The sequence below is a fragment of the Lagopus muta genome, chromosome 1 (genome assembly GCF_023343835.1).
Source record: "Lagopus muta isolate bLagMut1 chromosome 1, bLagMut1 primary, whole genome shotgun sequence".
Taxonomy (NCBI): Eukaryota; Metazoa; Chordata; class Aves; order Galliformes; family Phasianidae; genus Lagopus; species Lagopus muta.
The window spans coordinates 2,087,182-2,105,306 of record NC_064433.1 but is presented as its reverse complement, the minus strand read 5'-3'; the positions used below and the strand labels follow the sequence as shown (position 1 = coordinate 2,105,306).

The 18,125-nt window shown below is 52.4% G+C and overlaps 2 protein-coding genes across 2 annotated transcripts; both read right to left on the bottom strand.

Annotated features, from left to right (window-relative positions):
- Window positions 1–4,190: 4,190 nt before the first annotated feature.
- LOC125685699 (PHD finger protein 7-like) lies at window positions 4,191–7,194 on the bottom strand. The gene is made up of 10 exons (XM_048928989.1): window positions 7,152–7,194; window positions 6,740–6,831; window positions 6,547–6,648; window positions 6,165–6,289; window positions 5,846–6,008; window positions 5,612–5,754; window positions 5,317–5,430; window positions 5,043–5,161; window positions 4,853–4,878; window positions 4,191–4,580 (listed from the first exon to the last, which is right to left on the bottom strand). Exons 1-10 carry the CDS (start codon window positions 7,192–7,194, stop codon window positions 4,191–4,193), a joined length of 1,317 nt encoding a protein of 438 aa, XP_048784946.1.
- Window positions 7,195–14,228: 7,034 nt separating this feature from the next.
- On the bottom strand, window positions 14,229–17,232 carry LOC125685679 (PHD finger protein 7-like). Its single transcript, XM_048928962.1, has 10 exons — window positions 17,190–17,232; window positions 16,778–16,869; window positions 16,585–16,686; window positions 16,203–16,327; window positions 15,884–16,046; window positions 15,650–15,792; window positions 15,355–15,468; window positions 15,081–15,199; window positions 14,891–14,916; window positions 14,229–14,618 (listed from the first exon to the last, which is right to left on the bottom strand). Exons 1-10 carry the CDS (start codon window positions 17,230–17,232, stop codon window positions 14,229–14,231), a joined length of 1,317 nt encoding a protein of 438 aa, XP_048784919.1.
- Window positions 17,233–18,125: the final 893 nt, after the last annotated feature.

Genomic DNA, 18,125 nt, shown 5'->3' with positions numbered 1-18,125 from the left:
CCAGGATCCACTTGGTGGGTAATGCAGAAGAATGGGGATGTCCAATGTGTACCACAAGGAAACTTGATGCTGGGGGAGTGCAGTTACTAATTCTATGTATATGCATATAACCATGTGTGTGTAATGCATTTTAATTTTTTGTTTGTTTGTTTGTTTGTTTTTTGTTTGTTTGTATATATGTATATATATTTTAAGCATGATGTAACGATGTAGAATAAGGGGTGGAATGTCATGGTTCGATGTTTTTGTTTTTGTTTTTGTTTTTTGTTTTTGGGTTTCAGTATTCCACATCAAAACATCATGTAGTGTACGGGGCATTAAAGTGTCACTGCCCCAATTCCAGGTACTTATCCCTGTACATCACAGAAGTCATGTCTCTCAGTGCCACATCTATCCTCTTCTTCAACACCACAAGGGAAAGTGAATCCACCACCTCCCTGAGCAGGCTGCTCCAACGTCCAACCACTCTTTCTGGAAAGAATTTTTTCCTAATGAGCAACTTCAATGTAAGCACGCTCACTGCTCTTCATTAGTGCTGAAACTGAAAACGTAGAAGAGCCTCTCTCTCCTTGCAGCCCTCCATGTTTATGTCTCCTCTTGAGATCCCCAATCTGTCTGTGTGTTTTCTCACCTGAGGTACCTTCAGGAGTGCCTTAGTCCCTTGGAAAAAATGCATCTTCGCACCAACAACCATCCCATTGCAGGTTTTGGTGCACAACTTGTATACACATAGGATATTTTGCAATCTCTGTGGCTGGTATGCCTGAGTATCTCCATGAGTAAAGTATCTTCGCATTTCAATTCCTTTCATTATTATATCGATTTTACAATCAGACTCCAATGAAATAGAAGAAATTAGAGAATCACAGGACAGCTGACACTGAAACAAACCTCTGGAGATCATCTCACTGACCCCAGTATCTGAAGTAATGAAGCATAGTCTTTGGCTGAGCAGATGGCTACATCCCTGTGTCCTTAGTCACGCTGACACAAAGGGTTTTTAAAGATTTGCTCATTTCCTAATACCATGACCACGACTTCTTGCAAAGAATTACGAGATCAAAATGAAGGTAGTTAACATCATCCTGTTCTGTTGCTCCTCAAGGAGTGTTCCTGTTTGCTTATATCCCAGAACTCTAGCTCTCCATCCTTTTTCTTACTGCAGTATCCCTAAGTCTCAAATGATACAGCTTTGCATATACACCTTGTTGACTTACCCTATTTGAACAATGGATTCTGTGGCACATAGAGATGGGAAAAAGTGAGCCAGGACATTAGAGAAGAAGGATGTGTGAGAAAAGGAGACTTGTAGCACTGCCTGAAAAGATTCTTTCCTGAAAAGCCCTCTGGATGAGAAGTGTGGCACATAGAGATGGGAAAAATTCAGGAGGAACAATTGAGCAGGAGCCCGGAGTCGTTGCTCAACAGGTCAGATGAGACTGCTATATTTCTGTGAAAGGTTTTTCACATTCTGATACATCCCTTTTTGTCCAGCAATAGAACCTCATTTATTTAATCACATGAATTTCCCTGAAGTCCTGATTTCACCAGTGCATCTTGCTAAGAGTAAAAAACACAGGAAAAATGGGAGAAAACGCAGATTTTTCTCTTTAATGAGTACATTTCATGGAATCAGAGAATGGCCTGGGTTGAAAAGTGTCTCAAAAATCATCCAGTTTCAACCCTCCTGCCATGGGCAGGATTGTCAGCCACCAGACCAGGCTGCCCAGAGCCACATCCAGCCTGGCCTTGAATACCTCCAGGGATGGAGCATCCACAGCCTCCTTGGGCAACCTGTTCCAGTGCATCACCACCCTCTGAGTGAAAAAACTTCCCCCTAGTATCTAATCTAAACCTCTCCTGTCTTAGTTTTAAAACCATTCCCCTTTGTATCCTATCGTTATCCACCCCTGTAAGCAGTTGTAAAAGGGGTCAGAAAGATATGGTGATCTTATGCACCAGGGTCAAAATGAGCAGCTTATGCTGAGGCTCTAAGAACTCCTTAGAAGATCTGGGAGAAAAATAAAAAGAAAAAAAAAACAAAACAAAACTAATTAAGAATGTGAATGAGTGAGAGGATGTGAATGTGTTGCTTTTTGTATTTCATACGCACCTGACATTTTCCACAGTTCCCAGTGAAAACAGCTCTTAAAGATTTGAATTTCAACCAGCCGTCTTGCAGCTTCAAGTTGTTAAAAAGTTGAAGAGGGGCTCCCTTCTGTTTCTACGCTCAGTACAAGTACTGGAAGGCCACAATGAGGTCTCCTGAATCCTTCTCTTCCCCAAGCAACAAACCCGGTTCCCTCAACCTTTCCTCATAGCAGAGGTGCTCCAGCCCTCTGGTCATCTTAGTGGCCCTCCTCTGCACCTGCTCCAAGAGCTCCACGTCCTTCATGTACTGGGAGCCCCAGGCCTGGATGCAATACTCCAAATGCAGTCTCACAGGAGGTGAGTAAAGGGGGACAATCCCCTAGCTCTCCCTGCAGGCCACTCCTTGTTTAATACTACCCAGGATACAGCTGGCTTGTTGGGCTGCTAGCCACACTGCTGCCTCATGACCACCTTCTTGAACACCAGGACATGTAAGTTCTTCTCTGCAGGCTTGCTCTCAAGGGGTTCTTCCTCTAGTCTGTGTAAATATCTGGGATTGCCCAAGCCACAGAGCAACGCCTTAGGTTCCAATAGGCCCACTTCTCCAGCCTGTCCAGGTTCCTCTGGATGGTTTCCCTTACCTCGAATGGATCGACAGCATCACTGAGCTGGGTGTTGTCTGCAGACTTGCTGAGAGTGCGCCCAACTCCATCGTCTATATCCTTTATCAAGGTGTTGAAGAGCACAGGACCCAAGTTCTCTGTTTTCATTTATCAGAGGTGGAACACTTTCCTTGGTCAGTCTCTACCTGCCCATGGACCTGTAGAAACCCTTGCTATTTTTCACATCCCTTCCAAGTTCAGATCCTCCTGTGGCTTTGCTTTCCTGATCTCATCTCTACACATGCAGACAATGGCAGCACCCATCCCAAGCCCGCTGATCCCTAGGGGGCACCTCTCGTGACCGGCCTCCACCCAGACAGAGAACCGTTGATCACAAGCCTTTGGCTGCCATCAGCCAACCACTTCTTCATCCAGCGAGCACTGCCTCCTTCAAATCCATACCATTCCCATTTACAGAGAAGGATGAGGTGAGGGACCGTGTCAAAGGCTTTGCAGAAGGCCGGGGAGATGACATCCCTCGCCTTTTCCCCGTCCACCGCTGCCACCCTCCATCTCAAAGGGCCACCAGATTGATTGGTCAGGCAAGATCCGCCTTTGGTGAAGCCACGCCGGCTGTCTCGGGTCACCTCTTGGTCTCCTGTGTGCCTTCACATGGTGAGCAGGAGGATCTGCTCCATGATCATCCCAGGCACAGAGGTGAGGCTCACCAGCCTCTAGGTCCCCGGGTCATCCTTTCTGCCCTTCTTAAACTTGGAGTCATGTTTCCTTTTTGCCAGTCACCAGGGATTTCACCCAACTGCCATGGTTTCTCAAATCTGATGGAGAGCGGCTCTTGTAAGGCTTCACCTCGGCTCGCTCCATCTAATGCCTGGACCAGGAAGTTATCCTCAACAGGCCCCAGGAATGCCCTGGATTGTCTGCCACCCGCCGTGCCGCTATCCCAGCGGCCATACGTGCGGGTGGTTGAAATCCCCCATCAGGACAAGAGCCTGCAAGCGTGACACTTGCTGCAGCTGAAGCAAGAGGGCCTCATCAAGGAAGGTGCTGAGGAGGAGGAAACCCTGTGATCCCAGCGCCTTAGTCTGCCCACATCAGGACAAGCGGAGAAAAGGAAGCTGACAAAGAAATGGGTGGGGGATGGTTGGGTTTATTGTGTTGGACACTTGGGGCTAGAGCCAGCACATGGTACTGGCCCGTGGCTGTTTCCATGCGTCTGCCTTCAGGCAAATTGTGCCGGGGTGCGGATGTTGGCTCCGATCTTAGACCCAGGAGTGCCTTTGTGCCTGGGATGCCCCCCCGGTTGGAACTGCTTCCATGTCACCTTTTTTGGGCTGATTGTGTGGGGGGTCAGCAGATGTTGGATCGATGTTGCACCCAGGAGTGACAACATGCCTGGATAGACCGCACTGTTGGAACACGGCATCTTCTTTTGGGCTTATGGGAGGTGGTTGTTGGCTTCAATGTTAGACCCGGGAGTCACTTCATGGCCGGGAAAGCCTCTGCTGTTGGGGCTTTCTCCTGCAGCCTCTTCTGCACCGGCTGAGGACATATGTGGCTCGTTGTGCCACTGAGGAACGGCTTTGCATGCGGGCCTCCCCTGTCTGCCCGGGCCACTCCGCAGGGTGTGAATGCAGGGGAGCCCTCGAGGACCTCCGCCTTGCCGCTCTGGTGGTGCTGCGGGTTCTGTTCTGAGCAGCTGGAGATGGTGTTCGCCTGCTGCCTCGAGGTCTTCTGGTCGGGCTCTGGGATCCTGGGGCCCGACCTTGCAGCGGGGAGCGGCTTCGTGTGCGGCTTGTTCTCCGCTGCCTGGGACGCCTCCTGCGTGCAGCTGCTGTGGCTGCTCTGGAGGATCCCGATCTGCCCCGTCTGGTGGAGATGCGGGAGCTGCTTTCAGTGGCTGGGGTGGGTGTATGGCTGCTCCCATGCTGTGCTTGGTGCTGCTCCACTGTATCCTGATGGTCAGGACCATGTGAGCAGGTTGTCCCCAGCTCACTGGTCTGGCAGCTGAGCTGCGGCAGCTGGGACCTGTGTGATGGCTCGGATGCTGCCTGGCTGTCGGGGCCGGAGCAGTTGTGCTCGTGCTCCTGGGGGCTGTGGGATGGCTCCAGGCTGCTCTGCTGGCTGGCAGTGCTGAGTGCCGCGAGCTCCGAGATGGCGGCGGAGGCTGTAAGGGGAGGCGGAAGGTCAGCAGGAGGAACCTGTAGCTCCGGGTAGGGACAGGCTGCCATCCCTCCTGGAGCAGAGAGACTCTGGCAAAGCTGCCCCGAGCACTTGCTGCCAGGCCTTGCCTGGCCCCATCCCCGTGCCTCGCGACTCATCGCCTCTTACCGGTACCCAGGCCAGCACATCTGTCACAGTCCCACATGTTCATCCTGATGCTTGAGTAGGAGCACTGCCGGTGGGTGCTCTCCACTCCACAGGAGCTGCACAGGATCAGCTGCCAGGGCCTGGGGAAGCAAGGGGGTTGTGGCTTTGAGGACCAAGTGAGCCTAGCCAGGGAGTCCCCGGCACATCTCTGCTGCTCAGTCCTTGCTGCCCCAGCCTGTGCTGAGGCTCCGTGACATCCCCCACGGATCCACAGAGAGCTGCTGCGGTAACTCACCCCTCTTCTTCTGCCAGCTCCCTGCCTCCGTGGTAAAAGCACACGATGGCATCACAGCACCTGTGCCTCTGCTGAAGTGTTGCGAATGCACGCTCGTCCTCCCATGCTGGTGTTCTATAAAAGAAGGGAGGGAAAGTGATGAGGCTCCAGCATTGCCAGCACCAGATCCAAGGTTATCCCCTCTCATCCACCCCAACCCCATTTCCAGCTTCTCCATGAAGCTGAGGCACGTGCTCCTGTGACGGCCAAAGGCCAGGACTGCAGAGACACTCGCTGGCAGGCCCAGTGTTCACACCTTCTCATCTGCATGGTTTGGCAGAAGGAATCCACGCTGTCTGGGATTCGGATCCCGAGGATGGACATCTCTATGCAGAAAAGAGCATTGTCTTGACAGACAGGGCAGCGGAAGCACTCCTTGCCATCATTCAAGGCCTGTTGCTGCAGGAGAAGAACAAGCAGAGTGAGCGTGAGCAGCGCCTGGTGCTGCTTAGCACTAAGCGTGCCTGCAGGGTGAGGGGAGGACTCCTACCTGGATGCAGTCCCGGTGGAACCAGGCATGTTTGCAAACCGAGCACGTCAGGGTGTGGTAGGATGCAATGTTCCCCACGGTCTCCTGGCAGATGGCGCAGCGGGTGCCGGTTGCTGAAGCTGTCACTGCTGTCTGTCGAGGGCAGTGCTCAAAGCAGTAGGACCTGGGGGAAGATGGAAGGGATGGGCACGCTGAGAAGTGATGGGTGGAAGGCAGAGGACTGCAAAGGAGCCCCAGGCCCTGTCTCTGGCTCTGGCAGGCTGCTGGGAGCTGTCGCTGTGGGATCCTCCCTGGCTTGGCTGCTGCTGACAGCCCTTACCTGTGCAGCCCAAAGAACTGGGTGATGCACTGCCCGTCCTTGGCACACGGCAGGTGGAAGCTTCGTTCACAGCCGCTCTCTGTGCACGTGATGGCAGCTCCCCTCTCTCCACAAACACAGCATTTCTGGAAAGAGCAGAACAGCCCCATCAGCAGCAGGCTCAGGGCCTCTGCAGCCGGCCCCAGACCTCTGGGCAGGGCACAGGGTGTGGGAATTGCTTGGTCACACTCTACAAAGCCGCCTGGCGGACAGGGCGCATCTCCAATTGCAGGACTTTGTCCTGGAGGTGGTTGGAAAGGCTGCAATTGCTTTCTTTGCGCCCAGGCTAAGCTGGTGTGAGCCCCTCGGGGCACAAATCTGCCTGCTCCGTTCAGGTCCTCACCTTCTGGTTTGCCTGCTTGACCTTGGTTGTGAGGGCAGCATAATCAATGTGCACAGTTCCCTGGTCTGTTGGTGTTTCATCAAAAGAGATGTTGGCAAAAATCTGTAGGAGAGAAAAGAGCAGGATCTCATGAGGACAGGAAGAAGGGGAGCGTCCCGGCAGGAAGCAGTCAGGATTGCTCGAGGGAACTCACCAAGCAGAACTCGTGGACCCTAAACCCGATCTGGTCAAACATGCGCCCATAGGTGTCCAGGTCGTAATCGACCGAGCCACACAGCACGCACGCTGCAGAGGAGAGAGGAAAAGTGAGCAGCGGTGAGCAGGTGGCGGGGCCAGGTGTCCCTGAGGGCCGTCCCCAGGGTCCTGCTCTGTGCCTGCCGTGCTGGCTGGAGGCGGTGGAGGGGAAGGGGCCACGGCAGGCCCAAGGCAAGGCAGCCACAGCCCAAGATGGGCCCCCTTGCCAAGGAGCAGAGGGGCCCTGCCCCAGGCCTGTCTGGGAGCTCCTGCCTGCCCCTTCCTCCCCTCTCAGCTCTCAGCAGCAGGCACAGCCCCAGCACCCCTCTGCCCAGTGTCGGGAGCGGGGCTCAGGGATGCTGCGCTCTCACCTGGCTCTTGCGAGTCAGACAACTTCCGCTTCCTAGCATACATGATTTGCGTCGACGGTGAGCACTGCGAGAGTCCCTCCTCTCTCCACGCCTCACCAGGCCGCAGTGACTCCCCCTGAGCCCGGCAGCCTTTGCTCTGCTCCAAGCTTCACGCGTCACAATGGCCGCTCTGTGACACCCACTGTGACATCACGGTCACCGCCTCATGGGCGCGGGCCCTTGGCTTCCAAGCAGGAGGGTGGCAGCTCCACCAAAGGTTTCTGGGGGCAACCTTTCATAGAATCATAGAATTGTAGAATCACAAGGTTGGAAAGGACATACAGGCCCATCTAGTCCAACCGTCCTCCCATCACCATTCGTACCACGAGCCACTAAACCATATCTCGTAGCTCCTCATCCGGACGCCTCCTGAACACTGCCAGGGACGGCGACTCCACCGCCTCCGTGGGCAGCCATTCCAGTGCCTGACCACTGTTGGGGGGAAAAAGTTTTTCCTCATGTCTGATCTTAGCCTCCTCCGGTACAACTTGTGGCCATTTCCTTGGGTCCTGTTTGTTGCCTGGGAGAAGAGGCCAAATTCCTCTTCACAGCCTCCCTTCAGGAAGTTGTAGAGTGCAATGAGGTCTGCCCTGAGCCTCCTCTTCTCCAGACTAAACAATCCCAGCTCCCTCAGCTGCTCCTCCATCTAGTCCAACCGTGCTCTCATCACCATTACTACCACGAGCTCAGCTTGGTGTCATCTTCAGACTGGCTGACTTTGCACCTCAGCTTTTTCCATCTCTGAGGAAGCCAGGTCTCTGTTCTCGTTTATTAGAGGGCTTACGCTCTCCTTGCTCTGTTTCCTCCTGCCTATGTACCTGCATAACCCCTTCTTGCTATTTTTCTCGCCCCTTGCCAATTTCAACTCCATCTTTGTCTTGTGTTTTTTGATCTTATCTCTGAACATGCAGGCAATCTCCGTATATTCTTCCCAGGCTATTTTTTTTGTGATATTTAACTTACAACTTTAGTATTAAAGGCTGAGTGAACTGGGTCTGTTCAGCCTTGAGAAAAGGAGACTGAGAGGGGACCTGATCCAGGTCTATAAATATCTAAGGTGTGGGGGGCAGAATGGCGAGGCCGGACTCTTTTCAGTGGTGAGTGGAGACAGGACAAGGGGAAACGGCCAGAAACTGGAGCATAGGAAGTTCCGCACAAACATGCGCAAGAACTTCTTTACAGTGAGGGTGACGGAGCACTGGAACAGGCTGCCCAGGGAGGTGATGGAGTCTCCTTCTCTGGAGACGTTCAAGACCTGCCTGGATGCCTACCTGTGCTACCTGGTGTAGGGAACCTGCTTTGGCAGGGGGGTTGGACTCGATGATCTCTGGAGGTCCCTTCCAACCCCTACAATTCTGTGATTCTGTGATTCTGTGATTAACGCTTAATTATTTAGTCAAATTAGCTAATTATCTCAAATATATACAATTCTCTCCATTTGGAACAACGGGTAAAGAATGGTTACTCAGCAAAACTCTTGAACAACTACTTCTTGGAGCAAATAATAGAAATTTTCATATCATACAGACTGTGTTCTCTAACATTCTTGTGTATTAACGACTGATGTTTTTTTATTTTGAGGGAGCTAGATTTATACTCCCTGTCTTCCTTTATTTTTAATACACACTGCTACAAAACTTGTGTATATGCAGGTCACTCTGAGTGTAATCCCTCGTATTTATTTCAATTGTAAGTGCAAGAGACAGAGAGCTCAAGAACAGTATTTTATAGAGCAAATTCTTGGCTACTGTGTTTTAACATAGCCACCACCATTAGCATATGCAACCTCTCTAGCAATGAACAAGAGCCTGTATGCCATGCTTATGAAAATCTGCATCATCTACTACAGGCTATCTACTCACGCTTTTGCCACTACTGAAAGGCACCATGTACCACTTAACTCTGCTCACAGCTGTGGAGACACTGTTTGGTGTCCAGAATAGTTCAACAAGCATTAATGAATGTCATTGAGTTCCATTGTTTTTCACATTGATTTCATTACGTTATTTTTTTCATGCACATTTCCATGTCAGATGCTGTTTTGTTAGACTGCTCCTCTTCTGCCATCTATCACATGCTGACAGAATGTGGTGAAATAGTGGTGGGAAGGTTCAACCTCGACTGCCATACCACCAACATCTGCTTCAGACATCGTGGTCCAGCATAATAAAATGGGAAGCATCATAACTGTGAAACATGTGCCATCATCAAACAAGCCAAGAGGATGAAACCTCTCTGGGAGGAAGGGCGATGGCAAAAGTACAAATATGGGGAGGCATGGCAGGTTGATTATATCTCCTTGCCACGATCTCGCAATGGTAAGCATTATGTGCTTACTACTGGTGGAGGCAACCACTGGGTGGCTCAAAACATATGCAGTACCCCATGCTACTGCCCGAAACACCACACTGGGTCTTGAGAATCAAGTCCTGTGGCGACATGGCACCCCAGAAAGGATTGAGTCAGATAATGGGACTCATTCCAAAAATTCTCTTGTAAATACTTGGGCCAAAGATCATGGCATCGAGTGGATTTACCATATTCCCTATCGTGCACCAGCCTCTGGTAAAATTGAACACTACAATGGATTGTTAAAAACGATGCTAAAAGCACTGGGTGGCGGAACATTTAAGCACTGGGAGAAACATCTGGCAGAAGCTACCTGGTTAGTCAATACCAGAGGATCTATCAGTCGTGATGGTCCTAACCAATCCAGTTCCCTACATACCGTAGAGGGAGATAAAGTCCCTGTTGTACATGTAAAGAACATGTTAGGAAAGGCAGTTTGGGTTCTTCCAGCTTCTGGAAAGGGCAAACCTCTCCGTGGTACAGTTTTTGGCCAAGGGACCAGGATCCACTTGGTGGGTAATGCAGAAGAATGGGGATGTCCAATGTGTACCACAAGGAAACTTGATGCTGGGGGAGTGCAGTTACTAATTCTATGTATATGCGTATAACCATGTGTGTGTAATGCATTTTAATTTTTTTGATTGTTTGTTTTTTGTTTTTTGTTTGTTTGTATATATGTATATATATTTTAAGCATGATGTAACGATGTAGAATAAGGGGTGGAATGTCATGGTTCTATGTTTTTGTTTTTGTTTTTGTTTTTTGTTTTTGGGTTTCAGTATTCCACATCAAAACGTCATGTAGTGTACGGGGCATTAAAGTGTCACTGCCCCAATTCCAGGTACCTATCCCTGTACATCACAGAAGTCATGTCTCTCAGTGCCTCATCTATCCTCTTCTTCAACACCACAAGGGAAAGTGAATCCACCACCTCCCTGAGCAGGCTGCTCCAACGTCCAACCACTCTTTCTGGAAAGAATTTTTTCCTAATAAGCAACTTCAATGTAAGCACGCTCACTGCTCTTCATTAGTGCTGAAACTGAAAACGTACAAGAGCCTCTCTCTCCTTGCAGCCCTCCACGTTCATGTCTCCTCTTGAGATCCCCAATCTGTCTGTGTGTTTTCTCACCTGAGGTACCTTCAGGAGTGCCTTAGTCCCTTGGAAAAAATGCATCTTCGCACCAACAACCATCCCATTGCAGGTTTTGGTGCAGAACTTGTATACACATAGGATATTTTGCAATCTCTGTGGCTGGTATGCCTGAGTATCTCCATGAGTAAACTATCTTCGCATTGCAATTCCTTTCATTATTATATCGATTTTACAATCAGATTCCAATGAAATAGAAGAAATTAGAGAATCACAGGACAGCTGACACTGAAACAAACCTCTGGAGATCATCTCACTGACCCCAGTATCTGAAGTAATGAAGCATAGTCTTTGGCTGAGCAGATGGCTACATCCCTGTGTCCTTAGTCACGCTGACACAAAGGGTTTTTAAAGATTTGCTCATTTCCTAATACCATGACCACGACTTCTTGCAAAGAATTACGAGATCAAAATGAAGGTAGTTAACATCATCCTGTTCTGTTGCTCCTCAAGGAGTGTTCCTGTTTGCTTATATCCCAGAACTCTAGCTCTCCATCCTTTTTCTTACTGCAGTATCCCTAAGTCTCAAATGATCCAGCTTTGCATATACACCTTGTTGACTTACCCTATTTGAACAATGGATTCTGTGGCACATAGAGATGGGAAAAAGTGAGCCAGGACATTAGAGAAGAAGGATGTGTGAGAAAAGGAGACTTGTAGCACTGCCTGAAAAGATTCTTTCCTGAAAAGCCCTCTGGATGAGAAGTGTGGCACATAGAGATGGGAAAAATTCAGGAGGAACAATTGAGCAGGAGCCTGGAGTCGTTGCTCAACAGGTCAGATGAGACTGCTATATTTCTGTAAAAGGTTTTTCACATTCTGATACATCCCTTTTTGTCCAGCAATAGAACCTCATTTATTTAATCACATGAATTTCCCTGAAGTCCTGTTTTCACCAGTGCATCTTGCTAAGAGTAAAAAACACAGGAAAAATGGGAGAAAACGCAGATTTTTCTCTTTAATGAGTACATTTCATGGAATCAGAGAATGGCCTGGGTTGAAAAGTGTCTCAAAAATCATCCAGTTTCAACCCTCCTGCCATGGGCAGGATTGTCAGCCACCAGACCAGGCTGCCCAGAGCCACATCCAGCCTGGCCTTGAATACCTCCAGGGATGGAGCATCCACAGCCTCCTTGGGCAACCTGTTCCAGTGCATCACCACCCTCTGAGTGAAAAAACTTCCCCCTAATATCTAATCTAAACCTCTCCTGTCTTAGTTTTAAAACCATTCCCCTTTGTATCCTATCATTATCCACCCCTGTAAGCAGTTGTAAAAGGGGTCAGAAAGATATGGTGAACTTATGCACCAGGGTCAAAATGAGCAGCTTATGCTGAGGCTCTAAGAACTCCTTAGAAGATCTGGGAGAAAAATAAAAAGAAAAAACAAAACAAAACAAAACTAATTAAGAATGTGAATGAGTGAGAGGATGTGAATGTGTTGCTTTTTGTATTTCATACGCACCTGACATTTTCCACAGTTCCCAGTGAAAACAGCTCTTAAAGATTTGAATTTCAACCAGCCGTCTTGCAGCTTCAAGTTGTTAAAAAGTTGAAGAGGGGCTCCCTTCTGTTTCTACGCTCAGTACAAGTACTGGAAGGCCACAATGAGGTCTCCTGGGTCCTTCTCTTCCCCAAGCAACAAACCCGGTTCCCTCAACCTTTCCTCATAGCAGAGGTGCTCCAGCCCTCTGGTCATCTTAGTGGCCCTCCTCTGCACCTGCTCCAAGAGCTCCACGTCCTTCATGTACTGGGAGCCCCAGGCCTGGATGCAATACTCCAAATGCAGTCTCACAGGAGGTGAGTAAAGGGGGACAATCCCCTAGCTCTCCCTGCAGGCCACTCCTTGTTTAATACTACCCAGGATACAGCTGGCTTGTTGGGCTGCTAGCCACACTGCTGCCTCATGACCACCTTCTTGAACACCAGGACATGTAAGTTCTTCTCTGCAGGCTTGCTCTCAAGGGGTTCTTCCTCTAGTCTGTGTAAATATCTGGGATTGCCCAAGCCACAGAGCAACGCCTTAGGTTCCAATAGGCCCACTTCTCCAGCCTGTCCAGGTTCCTCTGGATGGTTTCCCTTACCTCGAATGGATCGACAGCATCACTGAGCTGGGTGTTGTCTGCAGACTTGCTGAGAGTGCGCCCAACTCCATCGTCTATATCCTTTATCAAGGTGTTGAAGAGCACAGGACCCAAGTTCTCTGTTTTCATTTATCAGAGGTGGAACACTTTCCTTGGTCAGTCTCTACCTGCCCATGGACCTGTAGAAACCCTTGCTATTTTTCACATCCCTTCCAAGTTCAGATCCTCCTGTGGCTTTGCTTTCCTGATCTCATCTCTACACATGCAGACAATGGCAGCACCCATCCCAAGCCCGCTGATCCCTAGGGGGCACCTCTCGTGACCGGCCTCCACCCAGACAGAGAACCGTTGATCACAAGCCTTTGGCTGCCATCAGCCAACCACTTCTTCATCCAGCGAGCACTGCCTCCTTCAAATCCATACCATTCCCATTTACAGAGAAGGATGAGGTGAGGGACCGTGTCAAAGGCTTTGCAGAAGGCCGGGGAGATGACATCCCTCGCCTTTTCCCCGTCCACCGCTGCCACCCTCCATCACAAAGGGCCACCAGATTAATTGGTCATGCAAGATCCGCCTTTGGTGAAGCCACGCCAGCTGTCTCGGGTCACCTCTTGGTCTCCTGTGTGCCTTCACATGGTGAGCAGGAGGATCTGCTCCATGATCATCCCAGGCACAGAGGTGAGGCTCACCAGCCTCTAGGTCCCCGGGTCATCCTTTCTGCCCTTCTTAAACTTGGAGTCATGTTTCCTTTTTGCCAGTCACCAGGGATTTCACCCAACTGCCATGGTTTCTCAAATCTGATGGAGAGCGGCTCTTGTAAGGCTTCACCTCGGCTCGCTCCATCTAATGCCTGGACCAGGAAGTTATCCTCAACAGGCCCCAGGAATGCCCTGGATTGTCTGCCACCCGCCGTGCCGCTATCCCAGCGGCCATACGTGCGGGTGGTTGAAATCCCCCATCAGGACAAGAGCCTGCAAGCGTGACACTTGCTGCAGCTGAAGCAAGAGGGCCTCATCAAGGAAGGTGCTGAGGAGGAGGAAACCCTGTGATCCCAGCGCCTTAGTCTGCCCACATCAGGACAAGCGGAGAAAAGGAAGCTGACAAAGAAATGGGTGGGGGATGGTTGGGTTTATTGTGTTGGACACTTGGGGCTAGAGCCAGCACATGGTACTGGCCCGCGGCTGTTTCCATGCGTCTGCCTTCAGGCAAATTGTGCCGGGGTGCGGATGTTGGCTCCGATCTTAGACCCAGGAGTGCCTTTGTGCCTGGGATGCCCCCCCGGTTGGAACTGCTTCCATGTCACCTTTTTTGGGCTGATTGTGCGGGGGGTCAGCAGATGTTGGATCGATGTTGCACCCAGGAGTGACAACATGCCTGGATAGACCGCACTGTTGGAACACGGCATCTTCTTTTGGGCTTATGGGAGGTGGTTGTTGGCTTCAATGTTAGACCCGGGAGTCACTTCATGGCCGGGAAAGCCTCTGCTGTTGGGGCTTTCTCCTGCAGCCTCTTCTGCACCGGCTGAGGACATATGTGGCTCGTTGTGCCACTGAGGAACGGCTTTGCATGCGGGCCTCCCCTGTCTGCCCGGGCCACTCCGCAGGGTGTGAATGCAGGGGAGCCCTCGAGGACCTCCGCCTTGCCGCTCTGGTGGTGCTGCGGGTTCTGTTCTGAGCAGCTGGAGATGGTGTTCGCCTGCTGCCTCGAGGTCTTCTGGTCGGGCTCTGGGATCCTGGGGCCCGACCTTGCAGCGGGGAGCGGCTTCGTGTGCGGCTTGTTCTCCGCTGCCTGGGACGCCTCCTGCGTGCAGCTGCTGTGGCTGCTCTGGAGGATCCCGATCTGCCCCGTCTGGTGGAGATGCGGGAGCTGCTTTCAGTGGCTGGGGTGGGTGTATGGCTGCTCCCATGCTGTGCTTGGTGCTGCTCCACTGTATCCTGATGGTCAGGACCATGTGAGCAGGTTGTCCCCAGCTCACTGGTCTGGCAGCTGAGCTGCGGCAGCTGGGACCTGTGTGATGGCTCGGATGCTGCCTGGCTGTCGGGGCCGGAGCAGTTGTGCTCGTGCTCCTGGGGGCTGTGGGATGGCTCCAGGCTGCTCTGCTGGCTGGCAGTGCTGAGTGCCGCGAGCTCCGAGATGGCGGCGGAGGCTGTAAGGGGAGGCGGAAGGTCAGCAGGAGGAACCTGTAGCTCCGGGTAGGGACAGGCTGCCATCCCTCCTGGAGCAGAGAGACTCTGGCAAAGCTGCCCCGAGCACTTGCTGCCAGGCCTTGCCTGGCCCCAGCCCCGTGCCTTGCGACTCATCGCCTCTTACCGGTACCCAGGCCAGCACATCTGTCACAGTCCCACATGTTCATCCTGATGCTTGAGTAGGAGCACTGCCGGTGGGTGCTCTCCACTCCACAGGAGCTGCACAGGATCAGCTGCCAGGGCCTGGGGAAGCAAGGGGGTTGTGGCTTTGAGGACCAAGTGAGCCTAGCCAGGGAGTCCCCGGCACATCTCTGCTGCTCAGTCCTTGCTGCCCCAGCCTGTGCTGAGGCTCCGTGACATCCCCCACGGATCCACAGAGAGCTGCTGCGGTAACTCACCCCTCTTCTTCTGCCAGCTCCCTGCCTCCGTGGTAAAAGCACACGATGGCATCACAGCACCTGTGCCTCTGCTGAAGTGTTGCGAATGCACGCTCGTCCTCCCATGCTGGTGTTCTATAAAAGAAGGGAGGGAAAGTGATGAGGCTCCAGCATTGCCAGCACCAGATCCAAGGTTATCCCCTCTCATCCACCCCAACCCCATTTCCAGCTTCTCCATGAAGCTGAGGCACGTGCTCCTGTGACGGCCAAAGGCCAGGACTGCAGAGACACTCGCTGGCAGGCCCAGTGTTCACACCTTCTCATCTGCATGGTTTGGCAGAAGGACACCACGCTGTCTGGGATTCGGATCCCGAGGATGGACATCTCTATGCAGAAAAGAGCATTGTCTTGACAGACAGGGCAGCGGAAGCACTCCTTGCCATCATTCAAGGCCTGTTGCTGCAGGAGAAGAACAAGCAGAGTGAGCGTGAGCAGCGCCTGGTGCTGCTTAGCACTAAGCGTGCCTGCAGGGTGAGGGGAGGACTCCTACCTGGATGCAGCCCCGGTGGAACCAGGCATGTTTGCAAACCGAGCACGTCAGGGTGTGGTAGGATGCAATGTTCCCCACGGTCTCCTGGCAGATGGCGCAGCGGGTGCCGGTTGCTGAAGCTGTCACTGCTGTCTGTCGAGGGCGGTGCTCAAAGCAGTAGGACCTGGGGGAAGATGGAAGGGATGGGCACGCTGAGAAGTGATGGGTGGAAGGCAGAGGACTGCGAAGGAGCCCCAGGCCCTGTCTCTGGCTCTGGCAGGCTGCTGGGAGCTGTCGCTGTGGGATCCTCCCTGGCTTGGCTGCTGCTGACAGCCCTTACCTGTTCAGCCCAAAGAACTGGGTGATGCACTGCCCGTCCTTGGCACACGGCAGGTGGAAGCTTCGTTCACAGCCGCTCTCTGTGCACGTGATGGCAGCGCCCCTCTCTCCACAAACACAGCATTGCTGGAAAGAGCAGAACAGCCCCATCAGCAGCAGGCTCAGGGCCTCTGCAGCCGGCCCCAGACCTCTGGGCAGGGCACAGGGTGTGGGAATTGCTTGGTCACACTCTACAAAGCCGCCTGGCGGACAGGGCGCATCTCCAATTGCAGGAGTTTGTCCTGGAGGCGGTTGGAAAGGCTGCAATTGCTTTCTTTGCGCCCAGGCTAAGCTGGTGTGAGCCCCTCGGGGCACAAATCTGCCTGCTCCGTTCAGGTCCTCACCTTCTGGTTTGCCTGCTTGACCTTGGTTGTGAGGGCAGCATAATCAATGTGCACATTTCCCTGGTCTGTTGGTGTTTCGTCAAAAGAGATGTTGGCAAAAATCTGTAGGAGAGAAAAGAGCAGGATCTCATGAGGACAGGAAGAAGGGGAGCGTCCCGGCAGGAAGCAGTCAGGATTGCTCGAGGGAACTCACCAAGCAGAACTCGTGGACCCTAAACCCGATCTGGTCAAACATGCGCCCGTAGGTGTCCAGGTCGTAATCGACCGAGCCACACAGCACGCACGCTGCAGAGGAGAGAGCAAATGTGAGCAGCGGTGAGCAGGTGGCGGGGCCAGGTGTCCCTGAGGGCCGTCCCCAGGGTCCTGCTCTGTGCCTGCCGTGCTGGCTGGAGGCGGTGGAGGGGAAGGGGCCACGGCAGGCCCAAGGCAAGGCAGCCACAGCCCAAGATGGGCCCCCTTGCCAAGGAGCAGAGGGGCCCTGCCCCAGGCCTGTCTGGGAGCTCCTGCCTGCCCCTTCCTCCCCTCTCAGCTCTCAGCAGCAGGCACAGCCCCAGCACCCCTCTGCCCAGTGTCGGGAGCGGGGCTCAGCGATGCTGCGCTCTCACCTGGCTCTTGCGAGTCAGACAACTTCCGCTTCCTAGCATACATGATTTGCGTCGACGGTGAGCACTGCGAGAGTCCCTCCTCTCTCCACGCCTCACCAGGCCGCAGTGACTCCCCCTGAGCCCGGCAGCCTTTGCTCTGCTCCAAGCTTCACGCGTCACAATGGCCGCTCTGTGACACCCACTGTGACATCACGGTCACCGCCTCATGGGCGTGGGCCCTTGGCTTCCAAGCAGGAGGGTGGCAGCTCCACCAAAGGTTTCTGGGGGCAACCTTTCATAGAATCATAGAATTGTAGAATCACAAGGTTGGAAAGGACATACAGGCCCATCTAGTCCAACCGTCCTCCCGTCACCATTCGTACCACGAGCCACTAAACCATCTCTCGTAGCTCCTCATCCGGACGCCTCCTGAACACTGCCAGGGACGGCGACTCCACCGCCTCCGTGGGCAGCCATTCCAGTGCCTGACCACTGTCGGGGGGAAAAAGTTTTTCCTCATGTCTGATCTTAGCCTCCTCCGGTACAACTTGTGGCCATTTCCTTGGGTCCTGTTTGTTGCCTGGGAGAAGAGGCCAAATTCCTCTTCACAGCCTCCCTTCAGGAAGTTGTAGAGTGCAATGAGGTCTGCCCTGAGCCTCCTCTTCTCCAGACTAAACAATCCCAGCTCCCTCAGCTGCTCCTCCATCTAGTCCAACCGTGCTCTCATCACCATTACTACCACGAGCTCAGCTTGGTGTCATCTTCAGACTGGCTGACTTTGCACCTCAGCTTTTTCCATCTCTGAGGAAGCCAGGTCTCTGTTCTCGTTTATTAGAGGGCTTACGCTCTCCTTGCTCTGTTTCCTCCTGCCTATGTACCTGCATAACCCCTTCTTGCTATTTTTCTCGCCCCTTGCCAATTTCAACTCCATCTTTGTCTTGTGTTTTTTGATCTTAT